Source organism: Myxine glutinosa, chromosome 6, assembly GCF_964187855.1.
Source record: "Myxine glutinosa chromosome 6, kmMyxGlut1.1, whole genome shotgun sequence".
Taxonomy (NCBI): domain Eukaryota; kingdom Metazoa; phylum Chordata; class Myxini; order Myxiniformes; family Myxinidae; genus Myxine; species Myxine glutinosa.
The window spans coordinates 140,633,679-140,651,474 of record NC_136266.1 but is presented as its reverse complement, the minus strand read 5'-3'; the positions used below and the strand labels follow the sequence as shown (position 1 = coordinate 140,651,474).

At 48.6% G+C, this 17,796-nt stretch overlaps 1 protein-coding gene across 1 annotated transcript in view; it reads left to right on the top strand.

The window, feature by feature from the left end:
• The window catches only part of LOC137430368 (anoctamin-7), a 75,069-nt gene that overhangs the window by 38,368 nt on the left and 18,905 nt on the right, over nt 1-17,796 (top strand). Inside the window, exons 15-20 of the mRNA XM_068121191.2 lie at nt 2,982-3,093; nt 3,228-3,282; nt 4,927-5,024; nt 5,215-5,354; nt 5,472-5,677; nt 6,099-6,241. Coding sequence (XP_067977292.2) covers nt 2,982-3,093; nt 3,228-3,282; nt 4,927-5,024; nt 5,215-5,354; nt 5,472-5,677; nt 6,099-6,241 — 754 coding nt within the window. The remainder of the gene's footprint in view (nt 1-2,981; nt 3,094-3,227; nt 3,283-4,926; nt 5,025-5,214; nt 5,355-5,471; nt 5,678-6,098; nt 6,242-17,796) is intronic.

Here is a 17,796-nt window from a genome sequence, read left to right as displayed (position 1 = left end):
TGCGTCAACCCCGATAACTTGTACAGGGCACAATGTTTTCCTTTCCTCTATTTCCTGACATTCCGATGGGGTAGTTTGTGAGGTCCTTTTCCCCTTACAACCTACCAGTGAGGGGTATAACCCATCCGGTCCTATCGGTGGCGGGAACCCTGCGATGTCGGTCCCGTCATCTATTCCGTTAGCCCCGAGTTGTGCAAACGGCCTTCCCTGGCTCGGGTGGTTCTGGGGTATCTGGGGCGCGATGGTAGCGGGGTTATAGGGAGGTGGTAGCGGGGGCGCAGAAAGGATAGGTGGTGCCTGAAACCCTGGGACAGAGCTTAGGACTGGGGCTGGGGAGGGTAGATTGGTCACTGCCTCCCCTCTCGCGGGGTCTGGTTTTTCAACGAGCGGCATCAGTCGCGCGTTGGCCTGCCTCTCTATTTCCTTAAGCGCTTCATCCTGCTCTTTATTCGCCTGTTTCCTCAGACCCTTGAGTTTTGTTACCTCACCGGCCAAGCTGGCCTGTTTCGACTTTGCGTGTCGCTTCATCGCTTCTTCCTTCCACCAGCCAAAGACTTTCCAATAGTCAGGCGGAAAGTGTTTCGTGGCCTGTTCGAACTTTTCTAATGTCTCATACAACACGTCCAATTTTTCCAGCGCAAAAGACCCTCCTTCGGGCCACGGTTCTCCTAAATCCTTCGTCAATGCAACCCATGACTTCCCTGGTCTCACAGCAGCATAGCCATACCTCTTAAACATAAAAAATGCTGGGGTATGTCTAAGCGGTTCACCTGCCTTTACTGTCTTATTACCCATACTGTTACCCATCCTAGGAAAATTTAGTTTACCGACGTAGCCTTGTACTCGTGAGGATCGCCCGCCTCGCGTTTACAGCCGTCTACCTAACTCTGAGAGGCTCGCAGCCTCGTACCCGTGAGGTTCGCCCGCCTCGCGTGGTACGGCCGCGCTACCTACTCTCCTGAGAGGCTCGCCCGCCTACACAGCCGTCTATCCTACCCTTACTGCACTTTCCTGGCGTCCTACGCCCGTATAATAGTTCTGATCTTACTTAAAATCCCAACGTCTCCCGGGTAGGCCTCGGATCGGGACGCCGCCCTTATCCTTACCCTCACAACCCAGAGATCTATTACCCCTTAACCTCAGGCGCCCAACGTGGGGCACTTCTCCTTACGTAACGTTACCCTAACGAGTCCATAAACAATCAGTTGCTCCAGGACCCAAGCGGTCCGTAATTAAATTTAGGTTCGTGGAACAGGTATGAGCAGGGAACGGAACGTACGGCGACCGAGCAAGAGAGAGTGGGTTACAATTTGGACTGACCCCCGGGCTAAAAAGGAAAAAACAAAAGAAAACCACAGCTCACCTGACCCGGATCAATTGCCAGCTGGTCTCTCACCACTCCCTTGCCTGGGACCGCGTCCCGGACTGCCCAGACTGATCCCACCGCTGCCACCAGTTGTCGGATTGAGACTTAGGACTTGGGACTCAGAAGAACTCAGAAGAAAGGAGCAACGGATATATTTATTGGAACTCGAGTACTCAAGCTTGAGGACAGCAAAGTTGCATTGAAACTCACAAGGAATGACCAACAGTACAACAAGATGCTCTGAAATAATTCAATTAACATTGCTTTATATAAAGGAAAGTCAGGGGTGGAGTTAGCTCACAAGACACAGAGACAGAATGGGCTCATTGGGTCCCCCACCATAGTCCCATCCTGTTGTTCAGTTAATTAAAGGAAGTTCATCCAAGGCCAGTCATGGGTTAGCTTCTGATAAGGAGATGGTCAGCATTATGTGACAACATGTTTACAACTTTCTGTATAGCAGCTGGCCTGGGAAAGTACAAAGGGGAGTGGTCACTCGTAAAACTGTCAACTTGCAAGATAATGGCAAAAAACAGGAAACAGGCAAAGAGAGATAAGGGTTGCCTTCAAGGCCTGGAAAGGGGAACTAGAGGTTGCGCCCACGCAGGCCAGAGCACAAAGGCAGAGAACTCCTTATTAGGATATCACACATCCTCAATGCAGTAGAAAGAACTCAGTATCATGAGAGAGTACAGTAGCAAGTCAAAACAAAACATATAATTGGTTATACTTGGTAATTGGTAAAGCAGCAAGGATATACAAAGGGGGAGGGGCATTACAGCTCCCTACATATATATATATATATATATATATATATGTATATATATATATATATATATATATATATATATATATATATATATATATATATATATGTATATATATATATATATATATATATATATATATATATATATATATATATATATATATATATGTACTTGATATTATTGGCGAAAGTCATGGGCAAAACGTAGCTGGACATTGTCGACTGTACACGAAACTTGTGGAGCAGATCGAAGTGACCAAGACCCATCTTAGGTTCATCATCTCTCAAACACACACAAACAGTTGCAACACAAGCTTGTCATGGGTCAATGGTCACGAGGTCTCGCAACACAGCTTTGTGATTGGTTGACAGAATAGGCCCACCACCTTCACCCAGATATATCTGGGAGGAGGTAAATAAATAAGACCAGTTCTCTTTGTTAATCCAGTTGGCGGTTTATTGCAACTTCAACAATGAACACGGTCTGAAAGACATAAGAACAAACATAATGATCAGTAATGATTAAGAATCCTCTAGTAAACAAGGGAATTACTCTTGATAAAGGCTAGTGGAAGTGCATGCTGGGTTGCTGGCCGAAACTTTGAGTTTTTAAGACAAAACTATGGGTTGGAGAACGGTAAAATGGACGTATTAGATATAATTCCCAACTGCCGTTCATCACTTGATATATATATATATTTTTATTTTATTTATTTATTTATTTATTATTATTAGTATTATTATTATTATACCGATTCCGTTATTAATCATGGTTATTATACTTTTCATCGATTTATAAAGAGCAAATATTTTGATGATAACTTACTTTCTTGTATTCTGTTTCAGAAATGCATCGCACACAAAGTCAATATGAAGATGCATTCACTTTCAAGGTTTTCATATTCCAGTTTGTCAACTTTTATTCCTCTCCATTCTATGTCGCGTTTTTTAAGGGCAGGTAATGATTCCCGAATTATAAGATTTCCTGTGTATTTGAATTTTTTAATAACTCTCACTTTGTCTTCATGCAGTAATCGCCATTGTTAATGGTGTCGTTTGTTTTCGGTTGCTGACATGGAACATTGTATGCAGATTTGTTGGGTATCCTGGACACTATAAGAAGCTGCTGGGTACAAGGAATGAAGATGTAAGTTTGAAGAACACAGCAGAATCATGTTATGAAGAATGTGCAACATTATACTTCCTCACCAGGGTTGTGCAACAGTGTTTACTCGCCAGCATTAACCTTTAGCCCATCGCTTTACTGACTTGGTAATGCTAAGGGGTTTTAAAGGAGTAAAGGGTAATTCTAAAGGGTTCTAAAGTGTAATTCTAATGAGTTTCGTAAGTTTATTGGTTTTTCCGATTTCATATTAAAAATTTTTTTTTTTTTTTTTTTTTTACTGCATAGCCCATAGGGCAAAGCCATCTACAACAGTGTTTGTCTGTCTGTATGTTTGTATGTTCCCTCAAACGTACACCAATCAGAGCTGAGGATCTGGTCACGTGACAGGGGTGATGTGATGTGATTACGTCTGCGAGGTCATTACGGCATACGCCGGCTCACTCCACACTCCGCCATTTTGATTTAAATGCCATTCATGCCGAACATATCGTCGAACCTGTCATGTATCACAATCTTCATGCTCTACCTTTACGTTTTTCATTCAGTGTGAAACACAAACAAACCGATTGTTAAAAAGACCGTCAAATATTGAAAGCATCGGCATTACGGGTCTTCCAACATACAGTACGTATGGGCCTTAGGCTTCATGCCTTCATGCTTCAGCTTCACGCCGCTTTGGACAAATTAGCTCAGGTTTCTTAATACAGTAACATCGTCTTCGTAATAATAATGATGTTAATAATAATAATAACTAGCCGAAACCCGTGGAACATCCACGGAAGGGAGGATGTGGTGTATGGATAGAGTGTACCATTATGGATGGCATAGGGGATTTGCTTGTCCGAGTAAGAGTTAGGAAGAAAGATGAGAATGAAGAGTGCGTATATGAACAACGATCGCCGACACCGGCACAAATGCATGCTCTGGATTGTCCACTCAGTGGACGGCTTGCTTTCACCTTCGCCTGTCCAATCAGCGGACGGCGTGCTTCACCTTCGCCCAGCAGACGCCAATACGATGGCGTCATAAGATGGCGTCGTATCGGCAGTTAATCGGATGCTTTTGGGCCCCAACTTCGGCTAATTCAGATTTTTCGAGTATGGCTGTACATGATAAACAAAGAGTTCGGTTCGTAGATCGTAAATGCATTAGTGCCGTGGGCATCGGGTCACTGGGTGCGGCGTAAAAGGGATAACAAAGTCGAGTCCTTAGGCTATTATTATATAGATAATATAGTAAATATAATCGCGACATTGCAATCCCTTTGTTGTGACTGCAAAGTTACTGGATTGAAGCGGTGTATGCTTGGTTCTTTGTTGACTTGACTCATATGGAATAAACCAGTGTCTCAATGCAATCTCTTCATTTCCATGGTGACAGGCAGTTTGGAGACTTACAGTACTTCAAAAAAATACTTACATTATTTTGCTTACTGGTATCCCCACCCACGTCATACTATCCTCTTCAACTAAAGTGTCAAAACCGGGTACGCCGCTGTTAGACTTTCGGTCTTGTTTTAACTACACAGAGTATTGAGAAAATTATCTGTTTCACTTGGTGCTGAATTTTGCCATAATGCGGTTTGATGCTTTCTTTGCATTTGTATGTCAATGTATATGTTTATGTATGACATGTATCCACAGCTCTAAACAATGTGTTTTGCAGTGTGGCCCTGGTGGTTGCCTTATTGAGCTGGCACAACAGCTTATTATCATTATGGTGGGAAAGCAAGTGATCAACAATATCCAGGAGTTTATATTTCCGTGAGGACGAGCGCATACACAAACACGCACGCCCTCGCAGAAACTAACACACAACCAAACACGCTGTTCCTGGAAATGAGGTGAAATCGTCACATACAAACCTTATTATGTTTTCTTCCATGCATCAATTTAAATGCGTTTATGAATGGCGTCATGGCTATGACATACATCGCTGCTATGTCTGTGGCAGCAAAATCAAGGCCTGGCTGCACAAACGGAAGCTTCCGACAGTCCATGCAGGCTCTCGCATGCAACCCCAGCGCCCCCCTTGGGAGGAGGATTACGAGCTCATTCCCTCTGAGGGTCTTTTTGAAGAATATCTTGAAATGGGTATGTTGCATCGAGCACTACATGAAATTAATATTCGACAACTTTTGCACTTGTTTATCTACTTTTCAACGAAGAGTAAACAGTTTAACCTCTGACCTTTTCTACCACTTCTTGTAGTCCTTCAGTTTGGGTTCATCACCATTTTTGTTGCGGCTTTCCCACTCGCTCCACTCTTCGCATTGCTCAACAACTGGGTCGAGCTGCGGTTGGATGCACAGAAGTTTGTGTGCGAGTACCGTCGTCCTGTGGCTGAACGAGCCCAGGATATAGGAGTTTGGTTCAACATTATGGATGCACTTGCTCAGATTTCGGTTATAATTAACGTACGAGTGATTTGCACGTTACTTCAAATGATACCTGTTTGCAATTTCCTACCTTTGCTTGTGAAGGTTCCTCACCTCCCAGGTTCCTTCTGCTAGTACTGCCCAAGACAATTCCATTCATACCTGAGGGCTCATGGGTTAGACTTTTTAGTAATGCCAAGTTATGCCAAGTCAAAGTCAAATGCCAAGTCAAAGAACCTGATCAAGTTTTTAGTAGCTTCCTTATATCATGTATTGGATATCATACTCCAGATGTTTCACAATGCCTCAGATCAAGTATTCAGATGAAGGTAGAAACGTAAAATTGAAACATGTCTAAATTGTAGCCATTACTGATCCACTTCAACATACAATTTTTCATTCACTGTACACCCTTGAGTGGACACAATATTGTGATATCCCAATTGTGTGTGTATCCCAGGCCTTCCTCATTGCCTTCACCTCAGATTTCCTCCCCAAACTCCTCTACCAACACACATGTGACAGAAACTTGAAGGGCTACATCAATTTCACTCTGTCTTACTCTCCGGATGACTATATCGTGCAGAACTACACCATGTGCAGGTCAGTCTGAACTCCACACTTGTACTGCACCACTTCTATACCTGGTGCATTTATAGATCGGAGCAGGCCATTGTGTGCTGACACACTGACCAAATTCCTATCACTGGTAGAGCTACAGAGAGACAGAGAGACAGAGAGACAGAGACTGGGCCGGATTTAGGAATGGGCAAGCTGGGCAGTTGCCCAGGGGCCTCCACAACCAGGGGGCCTCCACATATGGACGATCAGAAGAAGCTGCACTCTCACTGTCTGAAAATTTCGAGTTCAGAATTTTCTTCCAGTAATTGATCAGTTTCTGAGTTCATTGGAGCAACGATTGGAAGCCTATGAGAACACCTGTTCTCTTTTCGGTTTCTTGCGTAAACTGGAATCACTGGACTGCGATGAAATTGAAACAGCTGCAGCAACATTGGTTGCTGAGTACAAGGATGATCTAGATCAAACACTTGGTGTTGAACTTGTGCAGTTTGCAGCCTTCCTCACTCATTTACTGGAATACGAAGATGATAAGACAGGGAGAGAACATTTCCTTTACAAACTGTTGATGGACAAGAAAGTTGCGGATACATTTCCAAATGTCGAGATAATGCTACGGATGTACTTGGTGCTCATGGTCACAAACTGTTCTGGAGAACGTTCATTCAGTAAAATGAAGTTCATCAAGAACAGACTCCGTACTACAATGTGTCATGATAGGCTCAGTCACCTGGCCTTGATGAGTATTGAATGTGACATTCTCAGAGAGATTGACTTCGACAAATTGATCCAAGACTTTGCAAGGGTCAAGTCTCGTAAAGTGCCTGGTCTGTAAATATAGGTATTCGGTACTTTACTAGATTCTTAGGATTGATCATGATTGACCTGCTTGCTTATTCACAATTCAGATTCTTTATACTTGAAACAGGAACTTCGTAGATTCTTATAGATTGATCATGATGTTTAAAGATGTGCCTGCTTGCTTATTCAAATTCTTTATGCTTGAAACATCGGAACGAGATTCTTATATCGATTGATCATGACGTTTATAGATGTGCATTTTTATTCATATTCTTTGTACTTGAAAAATATACTTTATGGATGACTGTAACTATGTCTTGTCACATTTTTAGTATTCTAAGGTAGGGTGGGCCTCCATTACTGAAGGCTGCCCAGGGGCCTCCACATGTCTAAATCCGGCCCTGGACAGAGAGACACAGAGACACAGACACAGAGACAGAGAGACACAGAGACAGAGAGACACAGAGACAGAGACAGAGACAGAGAGACACAGAGACAGAGACAGAGAGACACAGAGACAGAGAGACACAGAGACACAGAGACAGAGAGACACAGAGACAGAGAGACAGAGAGACAGAGAGACACAGAGACAGAGAGACAGAGAGACACAGAGACAGAGAGACAGAGAGACACAGAGACAGAGAGACACAGAGACAGAGAGACACAGAGACACAGAGACACAGAGACGGAGAGACACAGAGACACAGAGACAGAGAGACAGAGAGACACAGAGACAGAGAGACAGACAGAGAGGCAGAGTGTGTTTTTTTGTTGTTGTTGTTGTTTTTTACTTACCATATGATAGTAAGGACCTGAGATATTTTATATATACCATATATACCGGTGTATAATACGCACCCGTGTATAGTACGCACCAACTCTGTCTCACCACAAGAGAGGGCAATACACGTCTACCCGTGTATAGTACGCACCCCCAACTTCCACCCTAAAAAAAAACAAAAAAAAACATTCATTTTCAGATTACAGTAGCGTGAATCTATGCATTTGTACACAAACTTTAAGTAGCACAAAATGAACATTTTGAAAGGAAAAAAAACCTCAAAATATTTAGCTATATGTAGTCAGTATTCTGTTACACACGCGTCAGTGTCCAGATGTGCATGCAATCGCGGGAGCTTCTTTGCTTCATAGAAGAAAGGAGAGAGTAGAGAGATTATTTAAACATTCTTTATTGTGGAGTTGTGGCCCTGCAGAGGGCCGTTTGGGTGTGTGATGGGCTTCTCAGCTAAAGCCAAGGAAATCCTCATCGTCGCTCTCCTCTTCGAAGACGGCATGCAAGTCCTCGTCTGGGTAGTACAGGTCACCATCGCTCTCGTTGTCACTGTCGCCGCCACTGGAAGCTCCCTCCTGCCAGATTATATCATCTTCGGTACCGTCCATGCTGTTAGAAATACAGCACTTGAGAAAGGCCCGTTTTATGATCGCTGGCGGCATCTCCTCCCACACCTTTACAATCCAGCCACAGATCGTCGGGAGGTCCACCTTCCTCATTCGCCAGCTCTTTGTGTAACTCTTGTCCCCCTCCAACATCCAATTCGCCCAGCCAAACGCTTTTTTTCGTAAATGTATTGGAAAATTGACTTGTTTTAAACCCGAGTTTTTTTCTATCCCCGTGTATAGTACGCACCCCCAACTTTTGACTTTTTTTTCCGATAAAAAAGTGCATCTTATACACCGGTATATACGGTATGTATATATATATATATATACTGTTACGGCCTGAAGCACACCAAGCCAAGCCATCGGGTGACACCGTCACAATTTCGGTCTTCGAGGCCGGCCGATAGGCACAGTGTGACCGGAAGGGACGAGGTTCTCCTGACCACGTGGCCCTTGACTTGGTTTGTCCGCACAATGTGGGCGCTTTCAGGATGAACTTTAGCCGGGGAGCGTTTGGGCGCCCCAGTCTGATACTGCCGCCCACGCGCAGAACAACTTGTGAGTGCACGTGGGTCCCGGCGGTCCCACTGGCCTAGCGCTACCATGTTTAGACAGCGAACTCCGTCCCCGGGCACCGGCACCTACTCCCGGAAGCAAGAGAGATCAGCAGTGCCGGGCACGGTAGGGCACCCGCAGAGCCCAGGCGGACCGGGGACGCGCGAGCCCACGCGTTAGCGGGCTACGGCGGAATCAATGGCTTCAGCCACGTCCGGGCCGATATTCGGCCCGGCCGCACCGGGAATGAACTGGTTCGACGCCCGCGCTAGAGAGGTCACGGGCGACTGAGCTGTGTTAACAAATTAATTAATTAATTTGAGATGTCCGATTCCTAGTGTTTGGAAATTTGGAAGAGCTTGACCCTAGCCTTTCCCTTGCGAGGGCAAGGAGGAACTTAACACTTGACACTTAAGCTTAGTTTGAAGTACACCCTGCCAGCGCCCACGGCGGGACGGCAGGGCAACCAGAAGGGACGAGGTTCTCCTGACCACGTGGCCCTCGATCTGGGAAGCGAGAGGCGTTCCATTAGTGGACGCGCCCCTCACGCCCGACTTTTGGGCGGCCCCGGCAGGCCGTTTGTTTTGACGTTCTGTGACAGGCCCCGCACCCCCACCTCAGGGCCGACCGGGCGACCGGAATGAATCCCGGTGTCCCGATCCGAGCCTTCAGAGCGGGCCGGCTGCACTTTCCGTCCCTGCGGTCCCAAATACCGGAACCACCCGAATACCACTTTATTCGACAAAATGAGGTGCAGCCTACAGCCTTAGAAAACTAATCCTATATCAGTCAATACCTCCAACGAGAGGGTGGTGGGAGGGTGATGGCAGGGTGATGGGAGGGTGATGGCAGGGTGATGGGAGGGTGATGGCAGGGTGATGGGAGGGTGATGGGAGGGTGATGGCAGGGTGATGGGGGAGGGTGATGGGGCAGGGTGATGGGGCAGGGTGATGGGAGGGTGATGGCAGGGTGATGGGAGGGTGATGGCAGCGTGATGGGAGGGTGATGGCAGGGTGATGGGGGAGGGTGATGGGGCAGGGTGATGGGAGGGTGATGGGATGGTGATGGGATGGGAGGGAGGAGTTTGTTTTGACGTTCCGTGACAGGCCCCGCACCCCCACCTCCGGGCCGACCGGGCGACCGGAATGAATCCCGGTGTCCCGATCCGAACCTTCAGAGCGGGCCGGCTGGGGAGTGCCAAGCACCCCGTACCTGCACTTTCCGTCCCTGCGGTCCCAAATACCGGAACCACCCGAATACCACTTTATTTGACAAAATGAGGTGCGGCCTACAGCCTTAGAAAACCAACCCTAAATAAGTCAATACCTCCAACGACACAGGCGCGCATTCGTGCCGCGTGACGTGGTGACGTCATCGCGCTTTCACCTTAAAAGATTTATTTGATATTTTGATATAAACCTTAGAAAACCACCCTACAGAAGTCAAATGGTCCAATAAAGGGTGATGGGAGGGTGATGGCAGGGTGATGGGAGGGTGGTGGGAGGGTGATGGCAGGGTGGTGGGAGGGTGATGGCAGGGTGATGGGAGGGTGATGGCAGGGTGATGGCAGGGTGATGGCAGGGTGATGGGAGGGTGATGGCAGGGTGATGGCAGGGTGATGGGAGGGTGATGGCAGGGTGATGGGAGGGTGATGGCAGGGTGATGGGGGAGGGTGATGGGGCCTCCCTATAGAAGTCAGTATCTCCAACGATACAGGCGCGCATTCGTGCCGCGTGACGTGGTGACATCATCACACTTTCCCCTCAAAAGACCCATTTGATATAAGTTAATATTCTGATATAAGCTTTAGAAAACCAACCCTATATAAGTCAATACCTCCAACGAAATATATTCCTAATGAAATATTCCTAATTCCTAATTCCTAACGAAATATATTCCGAATGAAAAAACCCCGGAGTTCCTAAATCCCAAATCCCATACCATCCGATGTCAATCCATATATCTATACCTCACTACGAACGTTCTGCATCTAATGATAAGCATTAAAACCATCAAAAAATATTTTGTGACCACTTTATTTAACAAAATGAGGTGCGGCCTAGCATCTAGTCGAGACCAAGTCACCCAGGCCGATCACCCATTCCGACCCCAAATTCCTCATCGACGATAACTAAACAATATATTATATGAATCGCACCGTACATACCTCCTTCTAGATCTTGTTCTTGTCTTGATATACTCACTCAGGCTCACTCTATCACGACTGAGTCCTCTCAGCTCTTCCAAATGGCGTCCGTTCCGCCTCGTGTCCAGTCCAGCTCCGAGCTCTTCTTCTTCGAAAGACTTTTGACCCTCATGGTGGGGGCGTGATGACGTCACTGCGCTTCAGTCTTAGAAAACTAAGGGCGTGATGACGTCACTGCGCTTCAGTCTTAGAAAACTAATTTTTATATAAGTTAATATTTTCAATAACTCCTAGAGGCGAAGTCTTAGAGAATTTCGCCATAAGAAATAGAGTCCTTCGGCGATGGAAATTTAACACAGTGTTTTCCTATGTAACTTTACCCTGAGGTAATTTTACCAAAAATCCCCGAAATTTCACGGGTCCAGCCCTATTGAGTGCCTGCGGCCTCTCAAGTCCCTTCACAGAGTCGGGCTAGAGTCAAGCTCAAAAGGGTTTTCTTTCCCCATTGATTCCGCCAAGCCCGTTCCCTTGGCTGTGGCTTCGCTGGATAGTAGATAGGGACAGTGAGGATCTCGTTCATCCATTCATGCGCGTCACTGTTTAGATGACGAAATGAATGAGTTCATTCATTTTCGCTGCATGATTTTTCGGGTGACACCGTCACAATTTCGGTCTTCGAGGCCGGCCGATAGGCACAGTGTGACCGGAATGGACGAGGTTCTCCTGACCACGTGGCCCTTGACTTGGTTTGTCCGCACAATGTGGGCGCTTTCAGGATGAACTTTAGCCGGGGAGCGTTTGGGTGCGTGGCGCCTTTGGGCGTCCCGGTCTGATACTGCCGCCCACGCGCAGAACACCTTGTGAGTGCACGTGGGTCCCGGCGGTCCCACTGGCCTAGCGCTACCATGTTTAGACAGCGAAATCCATCCCCGGGCACCGGCAAGCCAGGCACGGTAGGACACCCGCGGAGCCCCGGCGGACCAGGGGCGCGCGAGCCTACGCGTTAGCGTGCTACGGCGGAATCAACGGCTTCGGCCACGGCCGAGCCGATACTCGGCCCGGTCGCCCGGAAATGAACTGGTTCGACGCCCACGCTAGAGAGGTCGTGGGCGACTGAGATGTATTTACAAATTAGTTAATTAATTTGAGACGTCCGATTTCTAGTGTTTGGAAATTTGGAAGAGCTTGACCCTAGCCTTTCCCTTGCGAGGGCAAGGAGGAACTTAACACTTGACACTGAAGCTTAGTTTGAAGTACACCCTGCCAGTGCCCACGGCGGGACGGGTGACACCGTCACAATTTCCGTCGGTGACGCCTCCCTATTGACGGGTGACACCGTCACAATTTCGGTCTTCGAGGCCGGCCGATAGGCACAGTGTGACCGGAAGGGACGAGGTTCTCCTGACCACGTGGCCCTTGACTTGGTTTGTCCGCACAATGTGGGCGCTTTCAGGATGAACTTTAGCCGGGGAGCGTTTGGGTGCGTGGCGCCTTTGGGCGTCCCGGTCTGATACTGCCGCCCACGCGCAGAACACCTTGTGAGTGCACGTGGGTCCCGGCGGTCCCACTGGCCTAGCGCTACCATGTTTAGACAGCGAAATCCGTCCCGGGCACCGGCAAGCCAGGCACGGTAGGACACCCGCGGAGCCCCGGCGGACCAGGGGCGCGCGAGCCTATGCGTTAGCGTGCTACGGCGGAATCAACGGCTTCGGCCACGGCCGAGCCGATACTCGGCCCGGTCGCCCGGAAATGAACTGGTTCGACGCCCGCGCTAGAGAGGTCGCGGGCGACTGAGATGTATTTACAAATTAGTTAATTAATTTGAGACGTCCGATTTCTAGTGTTTGGAAATTTGGAAGAGCTTGACCCTAGCCTTTCCCTTGCGAGGGCAAGGAGGAACTTAACACTTGACACTTAAGCTTAGTTTGAAGTACACCCTGCCAGCGCTCCCGGTGGGACGGCAGGGCAACCAGAAGGGACGAGGTTCTCCTGACCACGTGGCCCTCGATCTGGGAAGCGAGAGGCGTTCCATTAGTGGACGCGCCCCTCACGCCCGACTTTTGGGCGGCCCCGGCAGGCCGTTTGTTTTGACGTTCCGTGACAGGCCCCGCACCCCCACCTCCGGGCCGACCGGGCGACCGGAATGAATCCCGGTGTCCCGATCCGAACCTTCAGAGCGGGCCGGCTGCACTTTCCATCCCTGCGGTCCCAAATACCGGAACCACCCGCATACCACTTTATTCGACAAAATGAGGTGCGGCCTACAGCCTTAGAAAACCAACCCTATATAAGTCAATACCTCCAACGACACAGGCGCGCATTCGTGCCGCGTGACGTGGTGACGTCATCGCGCTTTCACCTTAAAATATTTATTTGATATAAATTGATATTTTGATATAAGCCTTAGAAAACCAACCCTACAGAAGTCAAATGGTCCAATAAAGGGTGATGGGAGGGTGATGGGAGGGTGATGGGAGGGTGATGGCAGGGTGATGGCAGAGGGTGATGGCAGAGGGTGATGGGGGAGGGTGCTGGCAGGGTGATGGGAGGGTGATGGCAGGGTGATGGCAGGGTGATGGCAGGGTGATGGGAGGGTGATGGGAGGGTGATGGCAGGGTGATGGGGGAGGGTGATGGGGCAGGGTGATGGGAGGGTGATGGGATGGGAGGGTGGAGTTTGTTTTGACGTTCCGTGACAGGCCCCGCACCCCCACCTCCGGGCCGACCGGGCGACCGGAATGAATCCCGGTGTCCCGATCCGAACCTTCAGAGCGGGCCGGCTGGGGAGTGCCAAGCACCCCGTACCTGCACTTTCCGTCCCTGCGGTCCCAAATACCGGAACCACCCGAATACCACTTTATTTGACAAAATGAGGTGCGGCCTACAGCCTTAGAAAACCAACCCTAAATAAGTCAATACCTCCAACGACACAGGTGCGCATTCGTGCCGCGTGACGTGGTGACGTCATCGCGCTTTCACCTTAAAATATTTATTTGATATAAATTGATATTTTGATATAAGCCTTAGAAAACCAACCCTACAGAAGTCAAATGGTCCAATAAAGGGTGATGGGAGGGTGATGGCAGGGTGATGGGAGGGTGATGGGAGGGTGATGGGAGGGTGATGGCAGGGTGGTGGGAGTGTGATGGCAGGGTGATGGCAGGGTGATGGGAGGGTGATGGCAGGGTGATGGGAGGGTGATGGCAGGGTGATGGCAGGGTGATGGCAGGGTGATGGGAGGGTGATGGCAGAGTGATGGCAGGGTGATGGCAGGGTGATGGCAGGGTGATGGGGGAGGGTGATGGGGCCTCCCTATAGAAGTCAGTATCTCCAACGACACAGGCGCGCATTCGTGCCGCGTGACGTGGTGACGTCATCACACTTTCCCCTCAAAAGACCCATTTGATATAAGTTAATATTCTGATATAAGCTTTAGAAAACCAACCCTATATAAGTCAATACCTCCAACGATACAGGTGCGCAAAATACAAAATCACAAAAGATTTATTTGATATAAGTTAATATTTTGAATAACTCGGTCAATATCAATCCGAATTTCGCCAAATAAAGGTTCCCGTTATCCACAGATACCCCTGTATCCTCCTAGAGGCGAAGTCAGGATGAATTTCGCAAAAATTAAAGTCCTTCGGCAACGAAAATTTAGCATGGGGTTTTCCTATGTAAATTTACCCTGAAGTAATTTTACCGAAAATCCTGGAGATTTCACGGGGCCAGTTTCTGTCGAGTGTTAAGACGTACTGGCGACTGCGAAATCCGGAATCAGAATTAAAATCCGAGCCTCCGTTAGCTCGAAGGACCCCCCAAAACAAATCGCATATATTCCTAATGAAAAAGAACCCCGGAGTTCCTAAATCCCAAATCCCATGCCATCCGATGTCAATCCATATATCTATACCTCACTACGAACGTTCTGCATCTAATGATAAGCATTAAAACCAACAAAAAATATTTTGTGACCACTTTATTTAACAAAATGAGGTGCGGCCTAGCATCTAGTCGAGACCAAGTCACCCCGGCCGATCACCCATTCCGACCCCAAATTCCTCATCGACGATAACTAAACAATATATTATATGAATCGCACCGTACATACCTCCTTCTAGATCTTGTTCTTGTCTTGATATACTCACTCAGGCTCACTCTATCACGACTGAGTCCTCTCAGCTCTTCCAAATGGCGCCCGCTACGCCTCGTGTCCAGTCCACCTCCGAGCTCTTCTTCTTCAAAAGACCTTTGACACTTATGGCGGGGGCGTGATGACGTCACTGCGCTTCAGTCTTAGAAAACTAAGGGCGTGATGACGTCACTGTGCTTCAGTCTTAGAAAACTAATTTTTATATAAGTTAATATTTTCAATAACTCCTAGAGGCGAAGTCTTAGAGAATTTCGCAATAAGAAATAGAGTCCTTCGGCGACGGAAATTTAACACGGTGTTTTCCTATGTAACTTTATCCTGAGGTAATTTTACCAAAAATCCCCGAAATTTCATGGGTCCAGCCCTATTGAGTGCCTGCGGCCTCTCAAGTCCCTTCACAGAGTCGGGCTAGTGTCAAGCTCAAAAGGGGTTTTCTTTCCCGACTGATTCCGCCAAGCCCGTTCCCTTGGCTGTGGCTTCGCTGGATAGTAGATAGGGACAGTGAGGATCTCGTTCATCCCTTCATGCGCGTCACTGTTTAGATGACGAAATGAATGAGTTCATTCATTTTCGCTGCATGATTTCGGGTGACACCGTCACAATTTCGGTCTTCGAGGCCGGCCGATAGGCACAGTGTGACCGGAAGGGACGAGGTTCTCCTGACCACGTGGCCCTTGACTTGGTTTGTCCGCACAATGTGGGCGCTTTCAGGATGAACTTTAGCCGGGGAGCGTTTGGGCGCCCCAGTCTGATACTGCCGCCCACGCGCAGAACAACTTGTGAGTGCACGTGGGTCCCGGCGGTCCCACTGGCCTAGGGCTACCATGTTTAGACAGCGAACTCCGTCCCCGGGCACCGGCACCTACTCCCGGAAGCAAGAGAGATCAGCAGTGCCGGGCACGGTAGGGCACCCGCGGAGCCCAGGCGGACCGGGGACGCGCGAGCCTACGCGTTAGCGGGCTACGGCGGAATCAACGGCTTCAGCCACGTCCGGGCCGATATTCGACCCGGCCGCACCGGGAATGAACTGGTTCGACGCCCGCGCTAGAGAGGTCGCGGGCGACTGAGATGTGTTAACAAATTAATTAATTAATTTGAGATGTCCGATTCCTAGTGTTTGGAAATTTGGAAGAGCTTGACCCTAGCCTTTCCCTTGCGAGGGCAAGGAGGAACTTAACACTTGACACTTAAGCTTAGTTTGAAGTACACCCTGCCAGCGCTCCCGGTGGGACGGCAGGGCAACCAGAAGGGACGAGGTTCTCCTGACCACGTGGCCCTCGATCTGGGAAGCGAGAGGCGTTCCATTAGTGGACGCGCCCCTCACGCCCGACTTTTGGGCGGCCCCGGCAGGCCGTTTGTTTTGACGTTCCGTGACAGGCCCCGCACCCCCACCTCAGGGCCGACCGGGCGACCGGAATGAATCCCGGTGTCCCGATCCGAACCTTCAGAGCGGGCCGGCTGCACTTTCCGTCCCTGCGGTCCCAAATACCGGAACCACCCGCATACCACTTTATTCGACAAAATGAGGTGCGGCCTACAGCCTTAGAAAACCAACCCTATATAAGTCAATACCTCCAACGAGATTCTGCATTCAACATTCAACCCACAGCATTTAACCCCTGACTATCTCTTCTCCTTCTCCCTCCTTTTGCTTTAAATATTTCCCTATTGATTCTTGTCTTTTTGCAATTGTTGTTTTCATGTATTGTTATACATTATGTTTGCCACTCTGTCAAAGCGCCTTTGGGCTTCTGGAAAAGCGCTATACAAAATAAATGAATTATTATTATTATTATTATCACACCGGCTTTATTTATGGGTTATCAACCTCAAAATCTATTCCTACACATAAAACAAAGAAGGGAGAAGAGAGGGAGAAGAGAGGGAAAAACCAGAGTAGGCCAGCATGGGAGAGTAGGATTAGGCAGGTCCAAGAGTAGGTCCCAAGGCAGGCCCAGCAGTAGGCCCCAATGCAGGCACAGTAGGCCCCAGTGCAGGCCCAGCAGTAGGCCCCAGTGCAGGCCCCGCGGTAGCAAGCGTTTAATCCAAGCCAACCATCAGGTACAGAGGTGACCGCAGGGGTTGATCCGGCACAAGTCAACCTTCAGGTACCGTACCGAGGTTTCCACTGACAACTCTACAAACACACGAAAAGGCACTCCGCCATGAGGCCTCTTCCAAAATGGCCTCTCTCTCTCTCTCACTCTCTCACTCTCTCCCACTCTCCCACTCTCCCACTCTCTTTCTCTCTCTCTCTCTCTCTCACTCTCTCACTCTCTCTCTCTCTCTCTCTCTCACTCTCTCTCTCTCACTCTCTCCCACTCTCCCACTCTCCCACTCTCTTTCTCTCTCTCTCTCTCTCTCTCTCTCTCACTCTCTCACTCCCTCACTCTCTCACTCTCTCACTCTCTCCCTCTCTCCCTCCCACTCTCCCACTCTCCCTCTCTCCCTCCCACTCTCTCACTCTCTCACTCTCTCACTCTCTCACTCTCTCTCTCTCTCTCTCTCTCTCTCTCCCACT